This window comes from Patagioenas fasciata, chromosome 1 (genome assembly GCF_037038585.1).
Source record: "Patagioenas fasciata isolate bPatFas1 chromosome 1, bPatFas1.hap1, whole genome shotgun sequence".
NCBI lineage: Eukaryota > Metazoa > Chordata > Aves > Columbiformes > Columbidae > Patagioenas > Patagioenas fasciata.
Window position 1 is genome coordinate 21,888,538 of NC_092520.1, and position 23,707 is coordinate 21,912,244.

The window sequence follows — 23,707 nt, forward strand, 5'->3', positions numbered from 1 at the left end:
CAAGAGAAGCAGAAAATGTAGAAGTCAAAGGAGTTTTCTACAAAGGTTAAGGAAAGTGAGATGGGGACCTGGACACCTATAGAGGCTACAGAGCAGATTTTTAAATGTACAATAGATTGTGTGGTTATTTATTATGCATACATATTCATATTTACACATACACACTCATGGAAAGAGTTGATTAGGTACAGTATGGCCATTATTATAATTTATGTAAAATCTTTATTGAAATATGGGTATGACTTCAGTGCAAAATTAACTAAGCCTGTGTTAACTTCTCTTCAGTTAGCCTGCTAGTGCCTATCTTGAACAGAAGCAGCCACAGTCCAAAAAAAGAAAATTGCAGCAATAAAGCGTTTCCCAGTCAGTGATGTCTGGATTAGCAGCTGATGGGTTGTGCTAACTAACGCTGTAGTGTGACTGTACTGCCACCCTCCTGTCATGGACCATTTTAAAGCACTTCAGTACCTAAAGATTTTTGTAGATGTATAGTAACCAGATTAATGGCAGCTTGTGCTTAACACAAACTAACATGGAAGCTAAACCTGTCTACAGCATAATCAATAAAGCCTTTCTGGAGAAGCTCATTTTAATTAGCTAAAAAAGTTTTGTTTTGTTTTTTTCAAGTGTTTGCATTGCATCTGCATGTTTATGGAAAGAGTACTGAGGATGGGAATTTAAGGGAATTGCACACCTATTACCATTCATTAACTTAATAGTACCAAATATATATAATAAAGGGAAAAGTTCTAAAACTTCAAAACCTGGACAAGAAGTTGGTACTTTAGCTACCGTTTTTTGCATATATTGCATAAACTCCCGGGAGCTCCAGCTGGGAGCACAGTCCTGTTATTATATACAGCATGCAAAAAAAACCCTAAAAAGCATGAAAGCTTGGCCCTGACCCAAAAAGCATCTCTGTGCAGTGGACTAAAGACATGCAGAAAGAAGGGCATACATCAAAATATGAGAAGCAGACTAACTTGATATGACATCACAAGGGTCTGCTAAAACTGATATGTTTGCTTCAAATTAGGTATCTACCTAAAGTCCTAATTTTGCACAGATTTGAAAACTGACACTTGACTACCATTAAAAATAACTAGGTATGATATCAATATTAAAATTGAAGTTCAGGTAAAATAATTCACCAAAATATTTGAGATCTGTAATATTTTGTCATTGACTGATACTGGAATAAAAAATTTCCACAGGGGATCTTGAAATATATTACAACATAGTCTAGTAGATACTCACTTTCAATGAGACTTACATTAAAAATGTAAACTGCATGGAAACAAATGAGCAGAAATCACTATATAACTGACATAACAGGATATTTGTCATTTATGATCTTGGTGGAACAAAGCCCATCATTTAATAGTATCCAAAAATGTCAATATTGAAATATAGAATTTTAAATTGTTGGCAGCATGAGTAATACTCACTGCAAGAAGTCTGCTTTGAGCAGAACAGATTGAGACATTCACATGTAAAGGTCAATTATGTGTCAGGTCAAGTCTGTTTGCCTCTCCCACCTACGAAACCTGATTTTTTTCAGTCCCACCTTTATCTAATGCAGCCTCCAGCCTGAATATTGGCCCTGCATCTTAATCTAGGACAATCCATACTTGCCAGCTCTGGTCCCTGACAGTTCTGTAGTTCCATCTCTGGTCCAATTTTAGTCCTTCATGCCAGCCAAGCTGACCGTCAGACTAGGTCTTCACAAGAGACCTTCATGTCTTACTGGATAATAGAAGAACTTGCTGCATGAATAATTTGCACGATGTCTAAACCTCAGAGCTTTCCAGATGTATAAAATCTGCATCAGAAGGCCCTAGTTAATTGATCCAAAAGAAAGAGAGATTCAAATCTCCACATTTTCCATCCTGCAGTCACCTTGTAATAAAAATACATTACTTTCTTGAATTTTCACAAAATTATCCAGGAAACCAGTGGAACAGACCTTGAAGCAATAGTCAGCTGTTGCCAACAATGACTTTCTAACACAATGCAAAGCCCACGTTCTTCACACACAGGCAAAAACAGAGCCTGTATATTACAGGGTTGCATGTCGATGGGGATTCTGCAGATTGCAAGGCTCCGTGTGGAAGCTCTTGTCTTCATGCAGGCTCACTGATAGCAAATAAGAACATTTCTAATTACAACTTCATATTCAAAGAAGCATTTATCTTGTAAGATTTGTTTATACACTGTTCACCCAAGGGCCTAGCTTTGCTTTTTAACTGTTAGCAAGATTATACAGTAAAACAATATATTGAATTCAAAGTTAGGCAAGTACAGGAATAAAACTTTCCTTTTTCACTTTTTTTAAAAAAATACTATAGTGAATGTAATCTGTACATGTAAACTGAAAGTTAGACTCTGAATCCATTACTCATAGGAATGATTAATTTTTTCAAGCAACTCTGATTAATTTCACTGAGGCAATTAGTAAGTAAATGCAGCAGAACGTGGCATCTGTATGATTTTGTAAAGTAAGAAATTAATTTCACCTTTAAAAGTAGTAATTTTTTTTTACAAACATTTGGTCTTTAACTTACTGACCATGGGGATTTGAGCAAGAACATATCAGCCTAACTGAAAATTCTTTCAGGATTTAATTTTTTTTTACCTGTTCTTATCCTCGATCTCCATTGTCTCTTTTTCTTTGATATCTTCCTGATAGGAACATGAAGCAGATATTTGATTTATAAATTAGCAAATAATTTTTAAACCTTCATTGCTTGGTGGCTCATCGTCTCTTCGGTGGACACTGGAAAACCCAAGCATATGAAACACAACTCAGTGTTCACTGCATCCCTGAACTCCCAAAGATGTCTCTTAAGATGTCTGTGTGCATCACCATCTGTTACTTCTCCAGTTTTCTTTTAGAGCCACTTGCTTAATTGTTCACAGAAGTTCCCCCTCTTATTATTAGGAACAGACTTAATAGGACAGGTCTCAGAAAGCCAGAAGGTCTTGTTTACTTTCTTTAACTGAATTCAGGCTATGTTCTTGTGCAATTGTTTTATATTAATCTTCGGGAGAAGGAAGGGAATTCTGGAAGCTGCTGTTTCTGCTTTGTCTTCCTTTTTTTCTGGCAGCAGGCACAGTTGGAAGAGCACTTGTGAGGGCTAAAGTCTGACTTGTCTTCTCCCTCACACCTGCTAGAAGCGACTTCTTAGTATCAGCTCAGGAGTTCTGGAAGAAGAGACACAAGAGAAAAGGGGTGGGTTGTTAATACAAAACAGAATTGAACTGAAGGGTATGGAAAAGTAATTTCTTCTGAGGGCATAGTTGCAGTTACTAGTATTAAGTGAGTCACGATACTAATTATAAACTGCCTGTGTGTTACAGTACTTGTAAGCACATGGAGAACTGAAAAAGAACAGTGAGGTTTCCTGCTTCTCCTCCAGTACAATATAGTACAATTAGTACAATAACTATCACATGAAGCTGTTAAGTATGCTGAATAAATGGGTAATTTTTCATTTTCTTCCTTTGCATCAGTTTCTGCTAAACAAAACAAACAAACAAACAAAAAGGCTCTAGGATATACTTTACAGCCTTGACATGAAATTATGCCATCAAAGAAAATGGCCTGTGTGGAACATCTATGGAGAAGTATTTTGCCCATCTATTCAAATATCTTGCAGCTAGGGGAAGAGATTAACTAGTTTGCAATGACTTTCCATAGGGAGGATTCAAAGTCTTCCCAGCTGATCTCCACTCCCAGCTATATAGGTCAGCATCTACCCTATGCTGCACATACCTTCAGGAACTATTTTCTTCAAGTTGACACACAGAAATTTTGTGGCGCCAGAATAACAGGTAAGTGAGGTAAGGCATGTGCTGTCAAGCAGTAGAAAAAGTTTCATTCAATATATGTTTTAAGTTATTACCCAAGGAAAATATGTTTGAGAGAGCTGGGAGGATGACAGGGGTATTTCATTATTGTTCTGCATCTGGCAAATGTAAATCCTTCTCTGAGCCTCTGACAGTGTTGGCAAGTCTTTTCATAATGTGCAGTTGCCTATGTCCCTCTTCAAACAGTAACACAGAGACATTTTTTCCTGACCCAGAAAGGGAAACTATAGCTAAATTGCAAAAGGTGAACTAGTTTACTATGTAAGTATGGTATTGAAATACCATATGAAAGAATGGAGGCCAGAATTTGTGGCTTTAATATTTTTTTAATACTTAGGAATTTACCTACTCAGTTAGTAAATGAAATATCAAAGTATATAGACTGAAATGAATTCTGAATGCATGCTTACCATGAAAAGCATCATGGACAATGTAACTTAGCATGATGTGTTACTAAATGGCTTCAATATAAATTTTTCATTCTACAGATGTTGAGAAGTGTATCTAGCATGTAACCCAAAGACAAGTTCCTCACTTAAGTCATACTTAAGTAACACGGATTTAAGCAAACTGCCAAGCAAATTCAGCCTCATTTGTCTAGTTGTGAATGATTCTATAGAGAGTTTAAAACCATTGGAGCCCCCCTGCATAATGGGTTGCAGCTGGGAGGGAAGGACCAAGGAAAATCAGTTTGGCTCCTGGCACTCTGTGGTGCAGCCATAGTTGGAAGACCAGGCCAGCTTATAGTGTTCTCCCTAAAACATCATTAGTAAAATCACACATGAAAAATGCTTAGTTATTTAAGTAGTTTAAATTGTCTTGGGGAAGGAAAAAGAAGAAAAAAAAAAAAAAAGGTTTATAATAGAAAGCTAATTATGACTTTAAGAGAGAGTCTCTCCATAATTAGTGAGTGGCACACTTTCTCAGACTGCATTCTGTTTCTAGGCTTGGCCTTTCAAAGATTCTCTTTTACTTTGTTGCAGTGGGAAGCTTTTTAACTCATTGCAATTTTGCATGATTTCTCACATAGGACTGTACATGACTTGCATGCTGACAAGACTCCAGCTAAATCCATTATCTTAGTAAGACAGTAATCACTGCTATTTTCCCCAGGACACTGAAAAGCCCCTTGTATCAAAAGAACTGATATGTTGCTTGCTCTTAGTACTGACATCCCTAGAAAAATAAAAATATCTTCGAGGATTTTTGACAATAACACTTTGTCCAGAAAATTGATAGGTCTAAAGTACCTGAAAGCAGCCTAGCTATTATTAATTCAATAAATAGTTTGCTTAGCAGAAGAGCAAGTTATATCACAGCATGAAGTGACATCTCTACACTGGCAAATTGTTCTGATAGTCCTCGAAGGAGCTTGGTCTTGCCAATATGGATGGGACCCAATGGTGTTTGCTACCAGATCACATTACAGTCCTAGAAAGATTTTGACACAGTCTTTTCTATGTTGTCTCCCATGGTAAGAAAGAGAGCCAGCTTGGCTGTCAGATATCAGCTACAGACAGAGCCTGGCACACTGACTTCCTGACTTTACACTTCTTCAGAGCTTGAGCATACCTTATATCTTCATATACTGAGCTGCAGCATCTGAGAACATTCTGTCATTTAATTCATTAATATAGACATAACCATAAATGTCTCCTGGGAAAAAAACAGTTACAACCTTTGCCTATGCTAGTTTTCTACTGTGGGATTTATTAGTTTATAAAAGGAAGCATCTTTTACTGGAGGATTTTATGTCTGTCTTTAATTGAATTTTGGTAGAGCAGGTTTAGTAGTCAATCTGTAAAAACAATCTCTGGTATTGTGGTTGCCCGTGATTAGTTGTAAGGATGAAGCCATCGGCATGGGTACTAGTGCATAGCTGTGCAAATACTTAATTTTGTCTTCAAGTCCGGTAAGTACATGTATATTAATACTACTCCATAAATTACTGGTGTGAAAACCATTAGAGGTTGTGTGATTATCTATCTGTTCACTTCTCATCCATACTTTTAATGTTGGAATAAGTCTAAACTACACATACTACATAACGTTATTTCTTCAACAATAATAACTAAATCAAAACTGTTAGTACTCCACTCAGCAGCATGGGAAGCATGTGAGAGCCATTGGAGCCACTGAACACAGACCAAAGCTTACATGACAAAACTTGTGAACAAAGCACAGTAGTAGCCTATTCTTGATTCATGCTTTACGCAGTTTATAAGCACAATTTGATCACAAAATCATTATTGCTTATGCACACTTCTGTTGGAATAGACAAGACAGCACAACAGGAGGTCTGTGTCCTCCAGCAGCAGAGCTGCAGTGAACAGCACAGCATGAGCTGAGCTGGCCAGAGGTGCAGCATGGCTGTGTCACTGGTGGGATGTGCACAGCCAAAGGAACCACGTCTGTCTGCTGCAGTCACGGGTAACTTTGGCTGTACCTGGCATTTCTCCTCAAGGTCTAAGGATACACCATAGCACAATCACCTCATGCTAATCATGCTCCTTGCAGTACCACAGATACAAATAGTCCATGTGTAAAGGGGGTGGGGGTTTTCTTTTAGGACATTCACTCTCACTCCCAAATGCTTCCTTAGTAAACTGTAAATTGAATTAAAAAATACAACTCCTATCTCACAAACATGACATCCGTTCAGTTTTACCAATAATGGCTTTACCAGCAAATACAGGGAGATGCACCTTGTGATATTAAGAACTTGCATTCCTCTATATTAAACCCATGTGCACAAGAGAAACACGTGTTTAAAAGGGAAAAAACAAGGATGCCTGGCAAAACTGAAGGCTGGCAAATGAGTGCTAAGAGGGGCAGAACAAGCTGGAAACCAAGTATGCTCGAGGTCTAATCGCTGATCTCAAGTAGCATAGGATCATCTCAGGGCTAGTCTGTAATCTCCTGTATACCGTTATGAATACAGAATGGCTCCACTGTTTCACTGAATTCTGTCTTCTGAATTTATGAGGCAGGAGTGTATGACAGGTTTAATTCTCACAATTAAAACCTCATGCTATGCAATAGCAGCAGTAGGTCTGAATGAGCACAGACCACACTCACCATGGCTATAACAGGGACTGCCAATGCTTTGTGCTGCTACACATTCAACTTTAACACTGTATGTTATGGGCTACAAACCTGGGTGAAGGATTTGGAGATGAAGCTGTATGAGGAGTGGCTAAAGTCACGTGTTTTTTCAGCCTGGAGAAGGGGAGACTGAGAAGAGACCTCATGGTGGCTACAGCTTCCTCACAGGGGGAGAAGGAGGAGAAGGCACCAAACTTTTCTCTTCAGTGATCAATGACAGAACCCGAGGGAATGTCAGGAAGATGTGCCAGGGGAGGTTTAGGTTGGACATTAGGAAAAGGTTCTTCCCTCAGAGGGTGCTGGAGCACTGGAACAGTCTCCCCAGGGAGGTGTCACAGCCCCAAGCCTGACAGTGTTCGAGAAGAGACTGGACAACACCTTCAGACACATGGTGTGAACTGTGGGGTTGTCATATGCAGGGACAGGAGTTGGACTTGATGATCCTTGTGGGTCCCTTCCAATTTGGGACATTCTTTGATTCTATATATTAATGTGAACTCTAGCAGTTTCACCACTGCACGTTAGGAACACAGTACTCTGTGTATCACACAGTATCACAGTATCACAGTATGTTTGGGATTGGAAGGGACCTCAAAAGATCATCTAGTCCAATCCCCCCGCTGGAGCAGGAACGCCTAGGTGAGGTCGCACAGGAATGTGTCCAGGCGGGCTTTGAATGTCTCCAGGGAAGGAGACTCCACAATCTCCCTGGGCAGCCTGTTCCAGTGCTCTGTTACCCTCACTGAGAAGAAGTTCTTCCTCAAATTTAAGTGGAACCTCTTGTGTTCAAGCTTGATCCCATTGCCCCTTGTCCTATCATTGTTTGCCACTGAGAAGAGCCTGACTCCATCCTCGTGGCACTCACCCTTTATATATTTATAAACATTAAAAAGGTCACCCCTCAGTCTCCTCTTCTCCAAACTAAAGAGCCCCAGCTCCCTCAGCCTTTCTTCATAAGGGAGGTGCTCCACTCCCTTAATCATCTTTGTTGCCCTACGCTGGACCCTCTCCAGCAGTTCCCTGTCCTTCTTGAACTGAGGGGCCCAGAACTGGACACAATATTCCAGATGGGGTCTCACCAGGGCGGAGTAGAGGGGAAGGAGGACCTCTCTCGATCTACTGACCACCCCCCTTGTAATACACCCAAGGATGCCATTAGCCTTCCTGGCCACAAGGGCACAGTGCTGGCTCATGGTCATCCTGTTGTCCACCAGGACCCCAGGTCCCTTTCCCCTACACTGCTCTCTAATAGGTCATGCCCCAACCTATACTGGAACTTGGGATTGTTCCTGCCCAGATGCAGGACTCTACACTTTCCCTTGTTAAATTCCAACAGGTTATCCCCCGCCTAACTCTCCAGCCTGTCCAGGTCCTGCTGGATGGCAGCACAGCCTTCTGGCGTGTCAGCCACTCCTCCCAGCTTAGTGTCATCAGCAAACTTGCTGATAGTACACTCAATTCCCTCGTCTAAATCATTAATGAATATATTGAATAATATTGGCCCCAGTACTGACCCCTGAGGCACTCCACTAGATACTGGCCTCCAACTGGACTCCGCACCATTGACCACCACTCTCTGGCTGCTCTCTTTAAGCCAGTTTGCAACCCACCTCACTACTCTATTGTCTAGACCACACCTCCTCAATTTAGCTGTGAGGATGCTGTGAGGGACTGTGTCAAAGGCTTTACTGAAGTATACAAAGAACAAGATAGAGAATCTTGTATAGAAATGAACCTGTATGAATACTAACATATGTAACTGTTCAGCCAATTCCACTCCAGTCTTTCAGTCATAGAGTTTTAGACAGCCTGAAACAGATCTATCTGTATACAGCTTGCATGCGAGAAGAAGCAGCTAAACCTTGAAAAAAAAGAGCATCCAGATATCAAAAATTTGAGAAAACAGGCACCTCTTAAGTACAAATTGTTCCTGTCAATACAGAAGTATACTGGCTTGGTTCAAAATGCGTGCCTGTCAAAGGTTAAAGTAAATGTAAGGCTATCGCACAACCCCAGGTACCACACAAATGTACAGAGTCACTTCTCAGAGACAGCTGTTCTCCAGAAATATGAGATGGACCTGATATAGTGTAATACAATAATATGCCAGCAAGCTAAAAATGCTGGAAGTAAAGTAGATATGTCCATAATATGTTTATTGTCTAGACAGTTTTGGTGCAGCAAATTCAACTGAAATGAGTGGTCCAGGTCATCAGCAGATACAAAGTAGTGTCATCAGTGAAGTATATGGCCCTGCATTTACACTGTAATGCACTACGTGAGCTTTCATGCTTTACCACATGCAATTTTAAAATTAAATGCAAACTAAAAGCTTTCAAAAATGCCAACAATTTAATACTATTTAAACTATTTATAGTATTCATACTATGAATACTGTATTATTAATGATATCAGTGTTATCATTAATAAAAATGCGCTCTTCTTGATTTTTATACAGAGTACAGATTATTTTTCTAGAGTATGATAGTTTTGATGTATTTGGCATAGTAGGCATTTTTCCTTTATATACAAGGATAAACATATTTAACAGATGGAAAACAGGGCAAATTTTGTAGTCATTGCTCTTTTGGAACAAATATTGTTGTTTGTGCCTACCCCTTCCAAGGTCACACCAGCAATGGAAAGAGCAGCAATTATCCCTCTTAGATCCCATAGACTAGTAGTAGTGATAGACCAGCAACTCTATAATTGTCATAGGTTCCTAGAATAGCAGGAAGTTTGATAAACAAAGAGAATTCCCCGCTAAACCTGAGGTGATGACTATATGCCACATGGGAAGTTGGGGGCAAAACCCATAGGAGACCCTGCCAAGCTAATCACAAATCTGGGAATGTATTTAACCTTGACTTCATGAACCAGATACCCAACCAGGTATTCAAGAGACTTTAATGACATCCCATATACCAGCGTATCTTTATTTACAACCTATCTGTAGTAAATCATCTCCAGTGCCTCAAATTAAAGCTATAAAAAAAAAAAAATCCAAAATGTGCAGTCAGAAATCATAAGATACACCAATGTGTTGAAGGGAAGAGTCCATTCTTCCTGATCCCTGCAGGCACCAGCAGAAACCCAGAAGCAGGGGCTGTAGTTCAATCAGACAGTGATCAAATCTCCTCCAAAAGTGACCTATCAGATACCAAATACATGCCTGTATATAATTATGTTAATCAATGTCTTTGAATGTATTCATTTTGACTTCTTTATCTGCTCAAAGGACAAATCCTGTGGCAGGATGATTATGTACTGCTGGCTTCGCTATCGTGCCAAAAATTGATAAACGACAGAGAGCAAAGTTAACCATATTTTCTAAGATGGTCCTTACAGGTAGCCTGCCTTGTTCACAGTACCTAACAACATCACAGCAGTGATCTGTAAGTCCATGAAAGCACTAAGTGGTTCTGACTACTTCTGAAAGCTGTTTGACCCCAGCTCCCAGCCTCTTCAAAGGAGAGCATCTCTAATGTATTAAATCAGGCAGCTAGAGCAAGCCAGTCTGATTATGGTACAAAATTTTCCCTCTTCATGTCTGCCTAAATCCAGAGTATGCTGAGATCTGTCCACAGAAAGAGGGAGCGCTCCCCAAGATAAAAATCTCCAGCAAAGATTTGAGGGATGGAGTGCTTTTTCGTAGAACAAAACCAGAACAACTTAGCTCAGGGCTCATGTTTCCTTAGTGATTTCTGAAGAAGCACGAGAAAGGCTTATGAAGGTGAATTCAGTGTGGATACATCTGTAGCACATAGTGGAAAATGGTTCAGAGTTACCTGAGCACATGGAGAAGCTTCTAGCTCCAAAACCAGGAGCAGCAATGGCCCTGCACTGCAGTGGGCAGAGCTCATGGCCCTGTGGTTCTCAGGATGAAGCTGGCATCTCCTCACAGCTCAGTGCTGCATGGAGACATCAGTTAAGGTGATCACTACCCTGAAGTGGTAGTACAATACTTATTCTCAAGAACAAGACTAAGTTCATTGAAAACAAAGATAGGTCCCATCCCAGCTTCATCTGTTTCCTTCTTGAAGGAACAAAGGAAACACAATTCTCAACATGTAAATGTGCTTAGCACAAGATTTGCAATACTTCACTTATGGAAAAGGTGACTCAAGAGGAATGACTACATACAAACCGTATGAAAACTCTAAAAATGACTTGTAATAATATGACTAATTAACAGTTTCATTCTGTGGTATTGAAATGATCTTACAGTAACCATCTGGGACTGTGTGGTTGAATTATGCTTAAAGCATTCTTTCATCAAATTCTAGTGAAGTACACTTATATACTCAAAGAAAATGTCTCAAAGTGATTTCTCCACAACACATGACAGCTGGAGAAAAAGGCTTGAAAAAAATCCCAACATTGAGGGGAAAAAGCCATGTGGTTAAATCCTCACTGCTGTTCTCTAAAACTTAGAGGTTTTAAGACCTCTTCTGTGAAACTGAAAGCAGTGTGTGCCACACAAAAGGACAAGCAGAAGGAGAACCACTGGCTCTTAGGGTTAGTTCTGAACCATTTAATGTGTTTTCCAATGAAACAGAAAACTGAGACTGTCTATGAACCATCATACAGAAACCTAAAGAGCTCTGTAGTCACAAACATGAACAATGAGGCTATTAAGCAGAGACAAAATTGCAGGAATATGAGTTATGACTTGACTGCACAATACAATGCCATTTAGAGATACCCAGCTTAACTGACAAGCTCTGCTTGCTCTAAAGCAGGGTACATTAAGTCCAACCTAAACACTGGGTTAAATGCAGCTGTATAATTTCTAGTATCTGAGATAGTCTGGACTATCCACTGCAGCAGCACACTGTTGCCAATATCAGAGTTTATGAATTATTTAACAGTGGGATGTCAGTCTCTTGAGTCCCTGATGAGACACCTGATTGAGGGCAGGGTAGGACCTGAGCCCTTGTATATAAAATACCAAAATTTGAAGATAATTATGTCAGCAGCCTTTTTTGTTAAAGTTGATCTCTGTAACTGATACAGGCCTGGAAGGAAAAGTAATCAGTCAAGTGTTCTGGAAATACTATTCCCCAGTGGGGGAGTGAGTACTTTTACAGATTTCCTTCTCTTTGTTTTTGTTTTAATTAGATTTTGTTTTCATTGCTAAAATCATTCTTTTAGCTACAAAAATATCTCCCTCCAACACTTTTCTTCAGAAGTAACCTGGAAAACTCACAACTTGATTATTGTTTTGCATTGTTACTAGTGGCTGAAATACAAGCAAAACCACATAACCTTTGTGGTTACAGAAAGGCACTTTATAGTACTGTACCCAGAAGACTGCTATCATGAAGTCTAAGAGTGTACTTTATGCAGAAATGTACTTAAGATATAACAGTAAATTTTCTTGTTTTAAAGATGAACTTAGGAAGAGTATTTATTTACCACGAAGTCAGTTATGCCCTAAATTCTGAATAGCTAATGTTGATGTCTGAATTCTTTATGTGTTTTGCCCCCTCCCTTGTAAACTAGCAGGAAGTTCAGGCTTAATTATGCTGAATGAGAATAGAACTTGTTTTAGGTGATCGCAAATAGTTAAGTCTCTATGTTCAAATGTGTAAAGCAGAAAAAATATACTTAGGAAAATTTCTTACCAATTAACTAAATCAAACTCCAAATAATTATCACAAACAATACATATACATATACATAATACGGAAAGTTATTCTTTCACACAATGTTTTAAACATATTTTTTATTTTACGTTCAAGTAGAGTGTTTAGCTTATCCAAATCTTCCTACTGATCTTACTTCAACATTTAAATTAAGAGCAGACAGGTTCAGATCTTTAAAAAAATTGTCTTCAATCAGTAAAATAAATTGATGTTTGATTTAGGCATTACCATTCCCTGAATGCTGTGTAACCTCAGCTATATGAAGGCCTCACTACCTTCTCTGACCTAACATCTTCTTCTTGGATCACCTCGCAGCACAGATGGCCATAAGGGAGAGTGTTAGCCTGCTGTTAGGAGCAGTTTTGTTCTTAGTTGGACTTTCTGTCTTCTAAGGACAGTTCAGGGTCTCTTTTTCATTATTACTCTTATTATTGCAAGTAAGATTGTAAACAATTGTTTATCACAGGAATTCGAAAGTCCTGAGAAGAAAAGCTGTTTCTAGTGCTGAACTATTTTTTTTTCTTTCATTAAATGAGTATTTGTTATTATATGGAGGTTCTCCCTTTTGTTTAAGATATTTGGACTCAGGTAAAATTGATAGCCACAAAACACAAACCTGTATCAGGTACACATAAATGTGAATTATTTATTTATTGTATGAATGCGTTTTGTAGTATGTCCTCTAATGTTTGAGGTAGATTGACGTTCTCAGTACTACAACTCAGAAATCTGTATTTGATTGATAAAGCCTGACAAGGAAATATCAAGTCAGCAATTACGGAATATTCCCAATGCTTTCATGGAGAGGAAGGTATTAGCAGCTCTCAAAGGAGCATTCAAGAAGCCAAGCCTTCTCCTCATACTTATCCTGTCCTCAATTACTATGGCAAAGAACCTTTTTTCATGTTGAACCACTGGAAAGCTTATTATGAGATAATCTTGATAACATCATGAGGCTGCCAAGTCATTTGCTCCTTCAGGAGGTATGAGATATGCAGAGAGCCCTGGTTTGAGGGATCTCCAGGTGAGACAAGTGTGTATTGCTGACATAACTACGTCTGACATAACTGCGTCTTTGATTCATCAAGTCAAGGACCTTCACAGCAGTTTTGGACTGCAGATTTTGTGCAGTTTACCACTTCATCGAATTATGCATCTCTGCAACAGCTTCCAAATGATTTCTGGGCACAATTTGAGATATGGCCTTTTTATTAGAAAGCCTCATGCACAACCTGTAATGGACGTAATGTCACAGAGGTAAATAGCTTTCCCTTTTATTCTTAGTGTTCAATATGGGAACCAAGATTACATGGCTAGTAGGCAAAAAAAAAAAAATGTAGAATCTGAAATTACTGTAACTGAGGTAGGAGTTCAAGTTAACTCACTCTAGTTGGAAGAAACCAGATTATCTCTGTCCCAGAACTCTGAAACACCAAATTGCAGTTTTAGTAGGAAATATTTTTAATAAATCAAACTGAAGTTAGTACTGTATGACTGGTAAAAAGTGATCTGGGCAACTATAGATTGTTTTTGCAACATCAATAAGTGTTCAAGGCTTTAGGAAGGAAAGACTGATTAAAGACATGAAAGCAAATGCAAAATTTTGAAATACAACATAATATGCAAAATCAACCTAATAGCTTCAATTAAAAAATATTTTCCAGATCAAGGAAATGGCATAAATCTCATATCTTGAATTTTTGAAACAATGAACTTGTCAACAACTATTAGTTAAGGAGAAAAAGATGCTCTATAGCAAATGATAACAAGAAGCTAATGAGAGTTCCCCACAGACACGACTTGAGACCACAGAGACGGCCAAGGGAATCAACAGCCTGTCCTCTAAGCAGAGACTATGAGAAACTGGTATCTTTAGCCAAGGATAATGAAAGGGAAGATAGCAAAGAAAAGGTGGGATTATTCTTTTTAAATCTATTAGATGGATAAGTACAGGAAAGGAAGAAGTTCTTTTTAACCTGGTAGATCTTTTGAGTACAAAATTACGTAGGTTTAAATTACTCTGCAATAAATTTAGCCTACAGTGGGGAAAAACGAATAATGAAAGCAATGAGGTTCTCGGGCAGCCCTCCAAAAGGAGATGCAAGCAGAGAAAAGTGTCAGCTTTCTTCCAAAAAAGGCTCTCACAGCCCATGACATCAGATCCCCGCTCTCTTCCAGGAGATTCCTTCCAAGCCCACAGTGCTCCTCTGCGCACAGCCAAGCCCTGGGAATTGCTTGGGACATCTAAGCTGACAGTGGCTAAATTTGTGTATCTGGAAAAAGGCAAGCTACGGAGGGGTGAGGAGGAGCTCTCAACTCTGAAATTCACATCTGCCCTCTTACCTGAGAGCAGCTGAGTTTGCTGGCCTGCGGGCCCCGTTACCAGTTCACTGCATTCACTGCCCGTTTCTCCAACAGAACTGGATAAAATGAAATTATCTTGTGTTTCTGGTGTGGGAATTCTTTTGTGTTGTCAGCATAGTGTCAACAAAGCTTTAGTTTAAAGAAATCTCACTCATGCATCTCAGATTTTCTGAATATATGGCTCTAAACCAAGAAATTAATGGATACATTAAGTGCAAAATTGTTTTACTGTCGTCTCCTGAAACAGAAGCTCACTCTGTTGTTCAGTCAGCCAGCGGGGAATTTCTATGTTGATGCTGAAGATTTTGTTCTGTTTGCTTGCACCCGGGCATACAACAGGACTGACCAATTTCAGGCAGAAAAGTGAAACACATCAATTTTCCCTTCCACCCAGATACCACAGGACTGCTTGATTTAGGGCAGGAAGCAAAATATTTTGTAACATCTGCTCGTTTGCTACAGTTTCATAATAGTATCAAATCAGGACTAGAGGTACTCAATCTGCAACTGTTATAAGAAATCATATACTCAGCAACCAGCTTGCAAATACATAAGCTACCTGAACAAATAGATCAGACCTGTGAGGAGAGAAGGTGTAATTTTGCAACAGGCTTGTCCTGACCTATGGAAAAGTGTACATAAACTCCAGCAATACACAGTGGCACTTGAGGAAAACTGAAGCCCTCTAATTCTGGCTTCCCTCTTTGAAGAGCTCTCAAGACTGGTCATCTCAGCCTCAGAGACTAAGCCATCAAAGATTGTGTCCATCAGGGCCAATCAGGGAGCATCAGATTTACAGTATCTTATGCTTAGAGCTTGACCGACGTGTGTGATTAATACTTGGTATTGAGTTGTTACAGTATTTGAGTAAAAAATTGCTTGCTTGAAGTGCGGAGGCTTGCTTGGTATCTCAGAAAACTCCCTTCATGGCAGTTCAAAATCCCCTAATAATGACAGTCCCAACACCCTGGTACTGAACCCAGAATCATAGTCTTGGAAGCAGGGCCTGCAGTACCTGTTAGTAGGACATGGTGTTGCTGTAACACTAAAGTAGCTGAAAGACTGTCCATTTTTAATACCTCATTACCAAACAAGAGTTCTCTAAGATATTTTTGGAAGAGGACAGTAATGAGGAAAGGCATGGCGGAGCTAAAGGCAACTATAATTTCCTTCCTCCCCATTAGCACCAGCTGGTGGGGACATAAGGCCACGTTATGTGACATGGTTTCAGAAACAAGCTGCACAGTGCCTCCTCATCATCCTCACTTGATTCAGATCAGCATGTTGCAACTGCTGAACTTTCATGAGAGAAAATACTGAGCGGTTCAGTTACAAAAATAGCATAGGAACATTAGAGACTGTCATTATTAGCCAACCAAAAAGGGAGGTCAGCTTTGTGGTGCTGGAGAGGAGCATGCATGAGGGCTGCAAAGGCTTTGAAAATAAGGACAGGCAGCTCATGCTTGATGCTTAGAGGAATCAAGAAAAGCATAGAACAGGGTGGCCTTAGTGTCAAGTCAGGAAAATCATTTGCACAACAGCGTCTGGGTCAGTATCAGCAGGGCAAGACTGTAACTACAAAAGCACAGGAAGGATGCTGTATTATAGTATTTAAGATCCAGGACAGACAGAAAATTCACTTTATGCAACAAGATAGAGGCAGCTGTATGGCAGAGCAGAAGGATTAAGAAAAGTTTCCATCCTGCCCCTAATCGACCACTTACATTTACATAAATGTATATAGCCTATAGACCAGCTGGACGTTGTCTCTTTTTCCATCTTGGAAACATATACAGCACTTAGACTGTGTCTACACTACTGCAGCCTTCTGCCCCAGAAGCAGGACTTGGTCCCCAGTCTAAATGGTACATACTGACTCACATGTGCTCAAGGTCAGAACTAGACTAGATCTGGGCCACACACCCCGTACATAGCCCTGCTCCTGGGTCTCTCTGCCCCATGTGACATCCATGGCAGATTTGTAGGAGTTTTGGGGGACCAGTAGGATTCTTTTTAGGTCAAAAAGCCTGAAATAATGATGGTTAGGTTGTAGAAACATGGTACTTTTGTAGCATAAAGTCACTACCACAGACTTAATGCTGCATGCCTCCCTGACTCATGTCAAGGAGAGAGGCAGGTCCATAAGCAAAAAGTGGGGAATATTTTGCTGACTGTCTTCTCTCTCTGGAAGAATTCCATGTAGCAGCCAGACAAATCTTCCTGCAAGGTGCAGGAGCTGTTTCAGAAAGAGACTCAAAAGTGAGACAAGCTTTGATGAGTGCTGCTCATCTACCTGGCAAAGGGTGTTGTTCAGACCAACAGATAAAGACTTCTGAAGTGTTTTTTACAAGGCCAAATTTTATTTTCAGTTACATATATAATAAGCACATTTTCTTTCTTATCTTCTATTTTTTGTAAAAGCAGCAGGAAGACGCTCTTAAGATCACTACATAGTTACACAAGTATGGATAGCATTTGACAGACATGACCAGAAGTATTTTAATCTATGCCATTTGTCAGCCCAAACTGACGACAAATGGTATGGCATTTTCTTTCTATGACTAGTATGCTTTTAAGCAGGGAATTTATCTATATGAATTTCTTCTTCATAAGTAGGAGGGCTTGTCCCTAAATTGAGACACACTATGCTGAAAATTTTTGTCTAGGAATGTCAAATGTTGCAGAAACAATATTAACAAAGAGATTTCACTCAGTACAGCATATCAAGACAGTGGGGAGAAATTATTTTAAAAGCTGAGAATACTTAACTCCTTTGCTGATGCTGCAAATCAACGTGAAAGCACTGAAATGTAGCCTGTTTATTTAGCAGGTGTCTTTCACTACAGCAACTGTTGTGAAAAATATTCTCAGAACTCTGCCAAGATTTGGCATGCCCATGATCTGACAATCTGACATCTCTTCCTTTTCTTCTATTGCTTCACAACATACCTAATTCTAGATATTACTTTCTGAACAGGCATTTCAATTATCTTTTTTTTTTTTTTTTTCATAGTTGAAAAGGCTAAAAAGGTGCCCTAACACTGAAAGAAAATGACCACAGGACCAGATATGGACATTTTAGCATGTGAAACTGAAGTAACATTATTCAGAAACAGCTATATTAAGCAACAAGCGTATCAGAAAGCTGCATTCATGAGTGCTTGCCGAGTGTTTTGAACTACTTGATTAAACAGCACCTTATTAGAGAAAATTATGACTAATGAGAAGCTTATAACAACAAAACTCTCTGCAAGCACTGCAATAGAAAGAAAGAAATGAGAAGCACATTTCAGAATATAATTGCTAAATTAATAATTAACAAATGAAGCTCCACTGAAAGGATATTTGGAAGATTTTTATATTATAGTGTTACGGTTGACCAAAAAGAACATGCACTTTGTTGTATTATTTTTTGGGGTTTTTTTTAATAAAACTTTTAGAGCTTATTGTTATTCCTCTTAATCAAAGTAGTATTTTACAACATGATGAGAGAGATGCCAGAGATCAAGATGAAGGGGCAAGCTGGAGCCCCTGGGATCAATACACTCAACTGAGTCTGAGCAATTTTCTTACTCCATCACGTTCCATAAAGCAAGCTGGTGCCTTTTGCATCCACCTATAACACTGATCCATTAGAGAAAGAAGAAACGTAGTTCTCATTTATTATGTATAAGACAGGGCATGCACAACTTGTCTGACATCATCCTTGTCACAGCTAATGAGAAACTGAAATAAATCAGTTTTTGTGGCACCACAGATGAGGTGAAAAAGCTCTTTCAGGTCTAGTGATCCAATTTTCTGCAGTAGGGGAGTGCTCTCTAACATACGCAACCAAATAATTTATTGTGTTTAATTGTGTATGTCTTGAAGTGATGAGCTTTCCACATCACTACTGCTGTTTGGGGGAAGTCCCTGTGTACATGTACATATATTGCCTAAACATCAAACAACCAGTATGAGTTTTAAAGTTGTGTTTAGCATTGACAGAAGTAACAAAACAAAACAAAACAAAAACAACAAACAAACACCACCAAACAAACAAACAAACAAACAAACCTAACAGAAAGCACTTTGAGTCCTTCAGCTCTTAAATTTAATTTGCTGTGGTGAATCAACGCTATTATGCTGGGATACTGCACAGCACCAATCCGCTGGGGTAACATGGCCCTATGCCAAGAGACAGGGATGTGTTTCCAAAGCCAGTCCAATATGAAAATGAAGGTAATGAGGTGAAAATTACTTGTTATCATCTGGAATAAGACTCCACACCACTGTGCAGTTCAAAAGATCACCCTCCAGTGCCCAACCTGCTCCATCTCCGTGTGCAACCTGCTCTGCCTTAGCAGAGCAGCTGGACTAGATGATCTCCAGAGGTCCCTTCCAACCCCAACCATTCTGTGATACTGTGATTTCTGGTCTATGGACTGCTCTAAGCAGAGAACCCAGCTCAGCACATGCCTGTCCTGGCCCTGTGCAGGCACAAGCTTGGCTGCACCTCTGAGAACAAAGAAGAGAGATAATGACCAGAGCAGATTTTCTTCCCTACCTCTCTTATTTAGCAGCACAGAGATGGCTGGGACCTCCAAATTCACCCCTGTGGAGTAGGAGAAATGTGAGATGCTGCTGGGAGACTGGGGCAGAAAAGAGAGATTGATGTTCCAAAAAACCCTCATGAGAGTTGATTGGAAGCAGTAATTCACATAGGAATGGGCCTGAGGAGGACAAAAAGATCAATATGTAGGGGGCAGTTTATGGGGAAAGCACAGGTAGCATAAGCAAGGACTGAGAGCACAGTACTTGCAATTCCCCTTCTCTCCCAAGAGGTTTCCAGACATCTGACATTAGCAATTTCTTTCATAGTGTGAATGATTTTATGGAACAGGACTTGGTGACAACTGGTGCACGCTTGTAAAGCACATCAGACCGCTCTGAAGCTACTATCATGTTCTCAAGGATCTCAGCTTACATTAGTTAAAACCTTATAGTAATTTCTGTTCATGCTGCAATGCTCCACCATGTACCATGTATAACTAACAGAGAGATAGCCAGGTAAATTAGCCTGTCCAGGGTATGAGATGCTACTTTTGTTTCACTGAAGCTTTAACTAAAATTGGTAATTTGAATACTAACATTATTATTTTGTTCTTCATGAGAGACCGGAGCATTAAAGCTCTGACCTTTCCTATTTTCCACCAGCTGTCTTATCTCAAATAAGTGGTGACTGGGATATGCAACCAGCTGTATCATTCTCCTGCAAGAAAAAAGAAGCCAAACCTTACCACTGAGGGGATCCTGGGGCACATGTGTCCCCCTGAGAGGTCACTAGAGGAGCTCAGAACACCTGCCCCATCACATCCTGAGTAATCATCACCTGCTAGAAATGGTGCCTTATTTTGGATTCACATGGACAGAGACAATTTCTACAGGTAAGTTTGGGGAAGGCAGCTAAGCCTGATTTATTTCTACCCTGACCTTCATGGCTGCACATCTCTTTGTATGTAAACACATGTAGATCTACAAAGGCAGTATGAAGCCTTCCTTCTTCACACAGCTCTGGTGTACCTTCACCACAACCAAGAATGTACTTGCTATAAATTCCAAATAGTAACTATTTTCCATTGAGCTGGTCAAAAAGAAGGCAAAAAATACTAATAAGCTAGACCACCCTATTTAAAGATTTAGTTCAAGACTGCTAAAATGCAAATATATTCTTTAAATACACAATTATAAGAAAAATCTTAATATCATCTACAGAGAAAACCTACTGTACCAAATTAATGTGTGACTTGTTATATTTCTTAGCTGAGGCAGAAATAATTGCTGAATAATTATGTGTATAACAAAAAATATTGCTGAACTAATTATCACTTACTTCTAAAAAGATTAAGTCTTCCAAATACTTCAAAATCTTACATGCATTTTTTCAATTCTGTGCATTGCTCCAAGGGTTTATATAAACTGGGCAGCTAGACATTATTTGAACTCTTCAAGAAAATGCTCTTTTGGATTATAAAAACCTACACTTTTGTATATTTTAACATAAAAACTCATCCTGTATTTTAGAAATTGTGCTTTTGAGAGCAGGGTCCAAGCAGCCCCCGGACATTGTGAGGCACAATGACCACTGGCTAATTTTAGGTATGTATATCAGTTTTCCTGGAAGTGCCTGTGTTTCCATTGATTTTACAGGGAGCCACAGGCAAACACCGTCCTGACTTGAGCATCTTAGATCCTCCATATTATTTTTCTATTAATCTGGGCCTGTTGCCCTGGAGGTCATAAAAAATCATGTCTGAGAAACAGGAAAACAATTAGGAAAGAGGAACAGAGCAAGAAAAGGTTTTCCAGTTGACCCCCACAATGCCAGATTCACCCTGGTGAAATTCTGCTGAGAACAATGGAAGTACACAGGAGCTGAACTTCTCCCACTGTATTCACAGAACAGTAGGCAGCCTATAAAACAATTTTATCTAATTAGATTATGTCATGGTCCCGCACATTTTCAGTATGGGAACAGAAATTCTCTACGTGGGATTGGGTTTTTGTATTCTTATAACTTTTACATGACAATGCGAATGATTACTCTCTTAATCTTTAGAAATCCTGTTTCCAATTAGAGCTGCTTCTTGATGTTGGGAGGCTGACAATCCTGACACAGGAGAGGAAAGGGACAAGAACAACCACAGACAATATCCCAACCTTAGTATTCACATTTACTGCTGAAGCACTCCCTAGGTAACAGTATTTTGTTATAAACTCCTTAAGGGCTAAATTGTGATACCGTGAATCAGCTTCTGGTAGCAAGCAATAAGTTGTTTTACAGAAAAAGCTGGTGAAGCTGTAATACCTCTGAGAATACAAGGTGAAGGCAACTCCAAAAGCAACAACAGGAAAACTGTGGGTTCCTCGGTGTAAGGGGGATTCTGCCTTACATCCCCACTGAGGTGATCAGCGTGATGGGGGCAGAAGTGTGTAGTTACTTGCAGGCATCAGTATCAGGAGATGCAGTTCTGCCAGGTCCCAAAAGAGATGCACAAAAGAAGACTCCTCCTTGCAACATCTGCTCATCCTCCCTAACAGGCCTGCACAGGCTGTTCATCACAACTGCCCCGCTGTCACCTCCCCTGCTGCTGGAGCGAGACCTCCCAGTGGTTTCTGCAGCAGCTGGGTAAGTACCAAGGTACAGCCGCAGAAACCATCAAATAGGTGACATTCTTTGGTTTAGAGCAAATCACCTTATGCAGTACTTAGACAGATGAAATCAAAATTAATATCATCATAAAATAACAAAGAAAATAATCGATACTTAGGTTTTTTTTTTTTCTCTACTGACATGCATAGTTTTAGCTACAATAAAGAATTTTGCCTAATTACAAAAAAAATATATTGCTGAGAAACACAGTGCAGTAAAGTTCCTCTAGCTCTGCTTTTTGACTTGGTTTTTGAAACTCTACTAGATCATTAGAACATATGCAGAAAAAAAATCATCAAATCATTTGCCAAAGAACAAGATACTAGATTTCCATAAGAACAACTGTCTACATTTGAAAATGCATACATCTGCTTTACCTAGAAACAGCCCAAAGATAGGAAAATGTTCATTCGTTTAGTAATAAATCATGCTTGGCAGCCTCTTTGGGAAAGCTATGTTAAGAACCAGCCTCCAAATGGTAACACGCAAAGCTGTTGGAATTTCATAAGCTTTCTACAACTGCATACATAAGAAAAAAATTAAGAATAGAGCATTTGGTATGAAGTAAGCTTGTGTAACAAATAATTTTAGGATTTTTTACAATTAAGTCAGCCATTGTAGTGCGAAAAAAATGCATTGTGTATCCCAGTGCTTGAAAGCAGCTCTGAAATTCAGAGCGAGGCCTTTGCCCAGGGCGGGTGGTACTGCAGCAATCTGCCAGCAGCCCTGGAGAGCAGAGCCCAGACAGGCCATCAGCAAAGGAGAACAAGCTGATGGGCAGAGTCCTGTGCTTCACTCACCCTGCTAGCGCACTGCAGCTCCTGACTCACCCAAAAATCCTGTTGAGACACAGACGATACAGCTATTCGCCCAAATACACTATCAAATGTATCACAGTCAATGCTTTCGCCACCTGTGAGTGCTAAAAGCATTTGAATATCCATAAAACCTGTCCCACAAACAACTGCAGTCACCACTGCTATTGAGCTTGTACTTACAGCATCAGCCGGGACAAAGCTCGATGTTTAACTATTTCTTCATAAACTGCTTCCACATGCTTGTCTGCTCATTGTGCCATTTCTTCCATTGGTTGCTTGTGTTTGACAGCATCTGGACCGCGAAACGATCCTTTTCCAGTCTCTTTTGCGAAATCAGCGGGCTGCGGAGGGCTGCTGAGCACTGCTGCAGCCTCTGGGTCTCCCGGCAGCCCAATGCAGCAGAGGCTTTAGCTCCCCCTTCCCAGTCTGGGATTGTCTGTCTTTGTGTGTGTGTCTGTGTGTGGTTTGGGTTTTTTTCTTTTTAAAGAGATATGATCCTTGAAGCACAATACAAACTGCAGGCACAGGGTGGTCGTCGAACAGAGAAGGATACTGAGACAGAAGGTCAAAATAATACATTTTCAAGAGATACTATTCCAGGCATGGCTTACATTTGACGTAAATACCTCCTGTAGCAGATCCAGTTTTGTGGTTTGTCCTGTTTCAGTCAAATTTACTTCCTGATATTTTGCTGCATTATTTCTTCACTT

At 39.7% G+C, this 23,707-nt stretch overlaps 1 protein-coding gene across 1 annotated transcript in view; it reads right to left on the reverse strand.

Annotated features, from left to right (window-relative positions):
* SACS (sacsin molecular chaperone) overlaps positions 1 to 23,434 on the reverse strand; it is a 64,736-nt gene extending 41,302 nt beyond the window's left edge. Inside the window, exons 1-2 of the mRNA XM_065830822.2 lie at positions 23,178 to 23,434; positions 2,636 to 3,204 (exon numbers count right to left, since the gene is read on the reverse strand). Of these exons, the coding sequence (XP_065686894.2) occupies positions 2,636 to 2,658 (23 nt within the window). The 5' untranslated portion in view covers positions 2,659 to 3,204; positions 23,178 to 23,434. The remainder of the gene's footprint in view (positions 1 to 2,635; positions 3,205 to 23,177) is intronic.
* Positions 23,435 to 23,707: the final 273 nt, after the last annotated feature.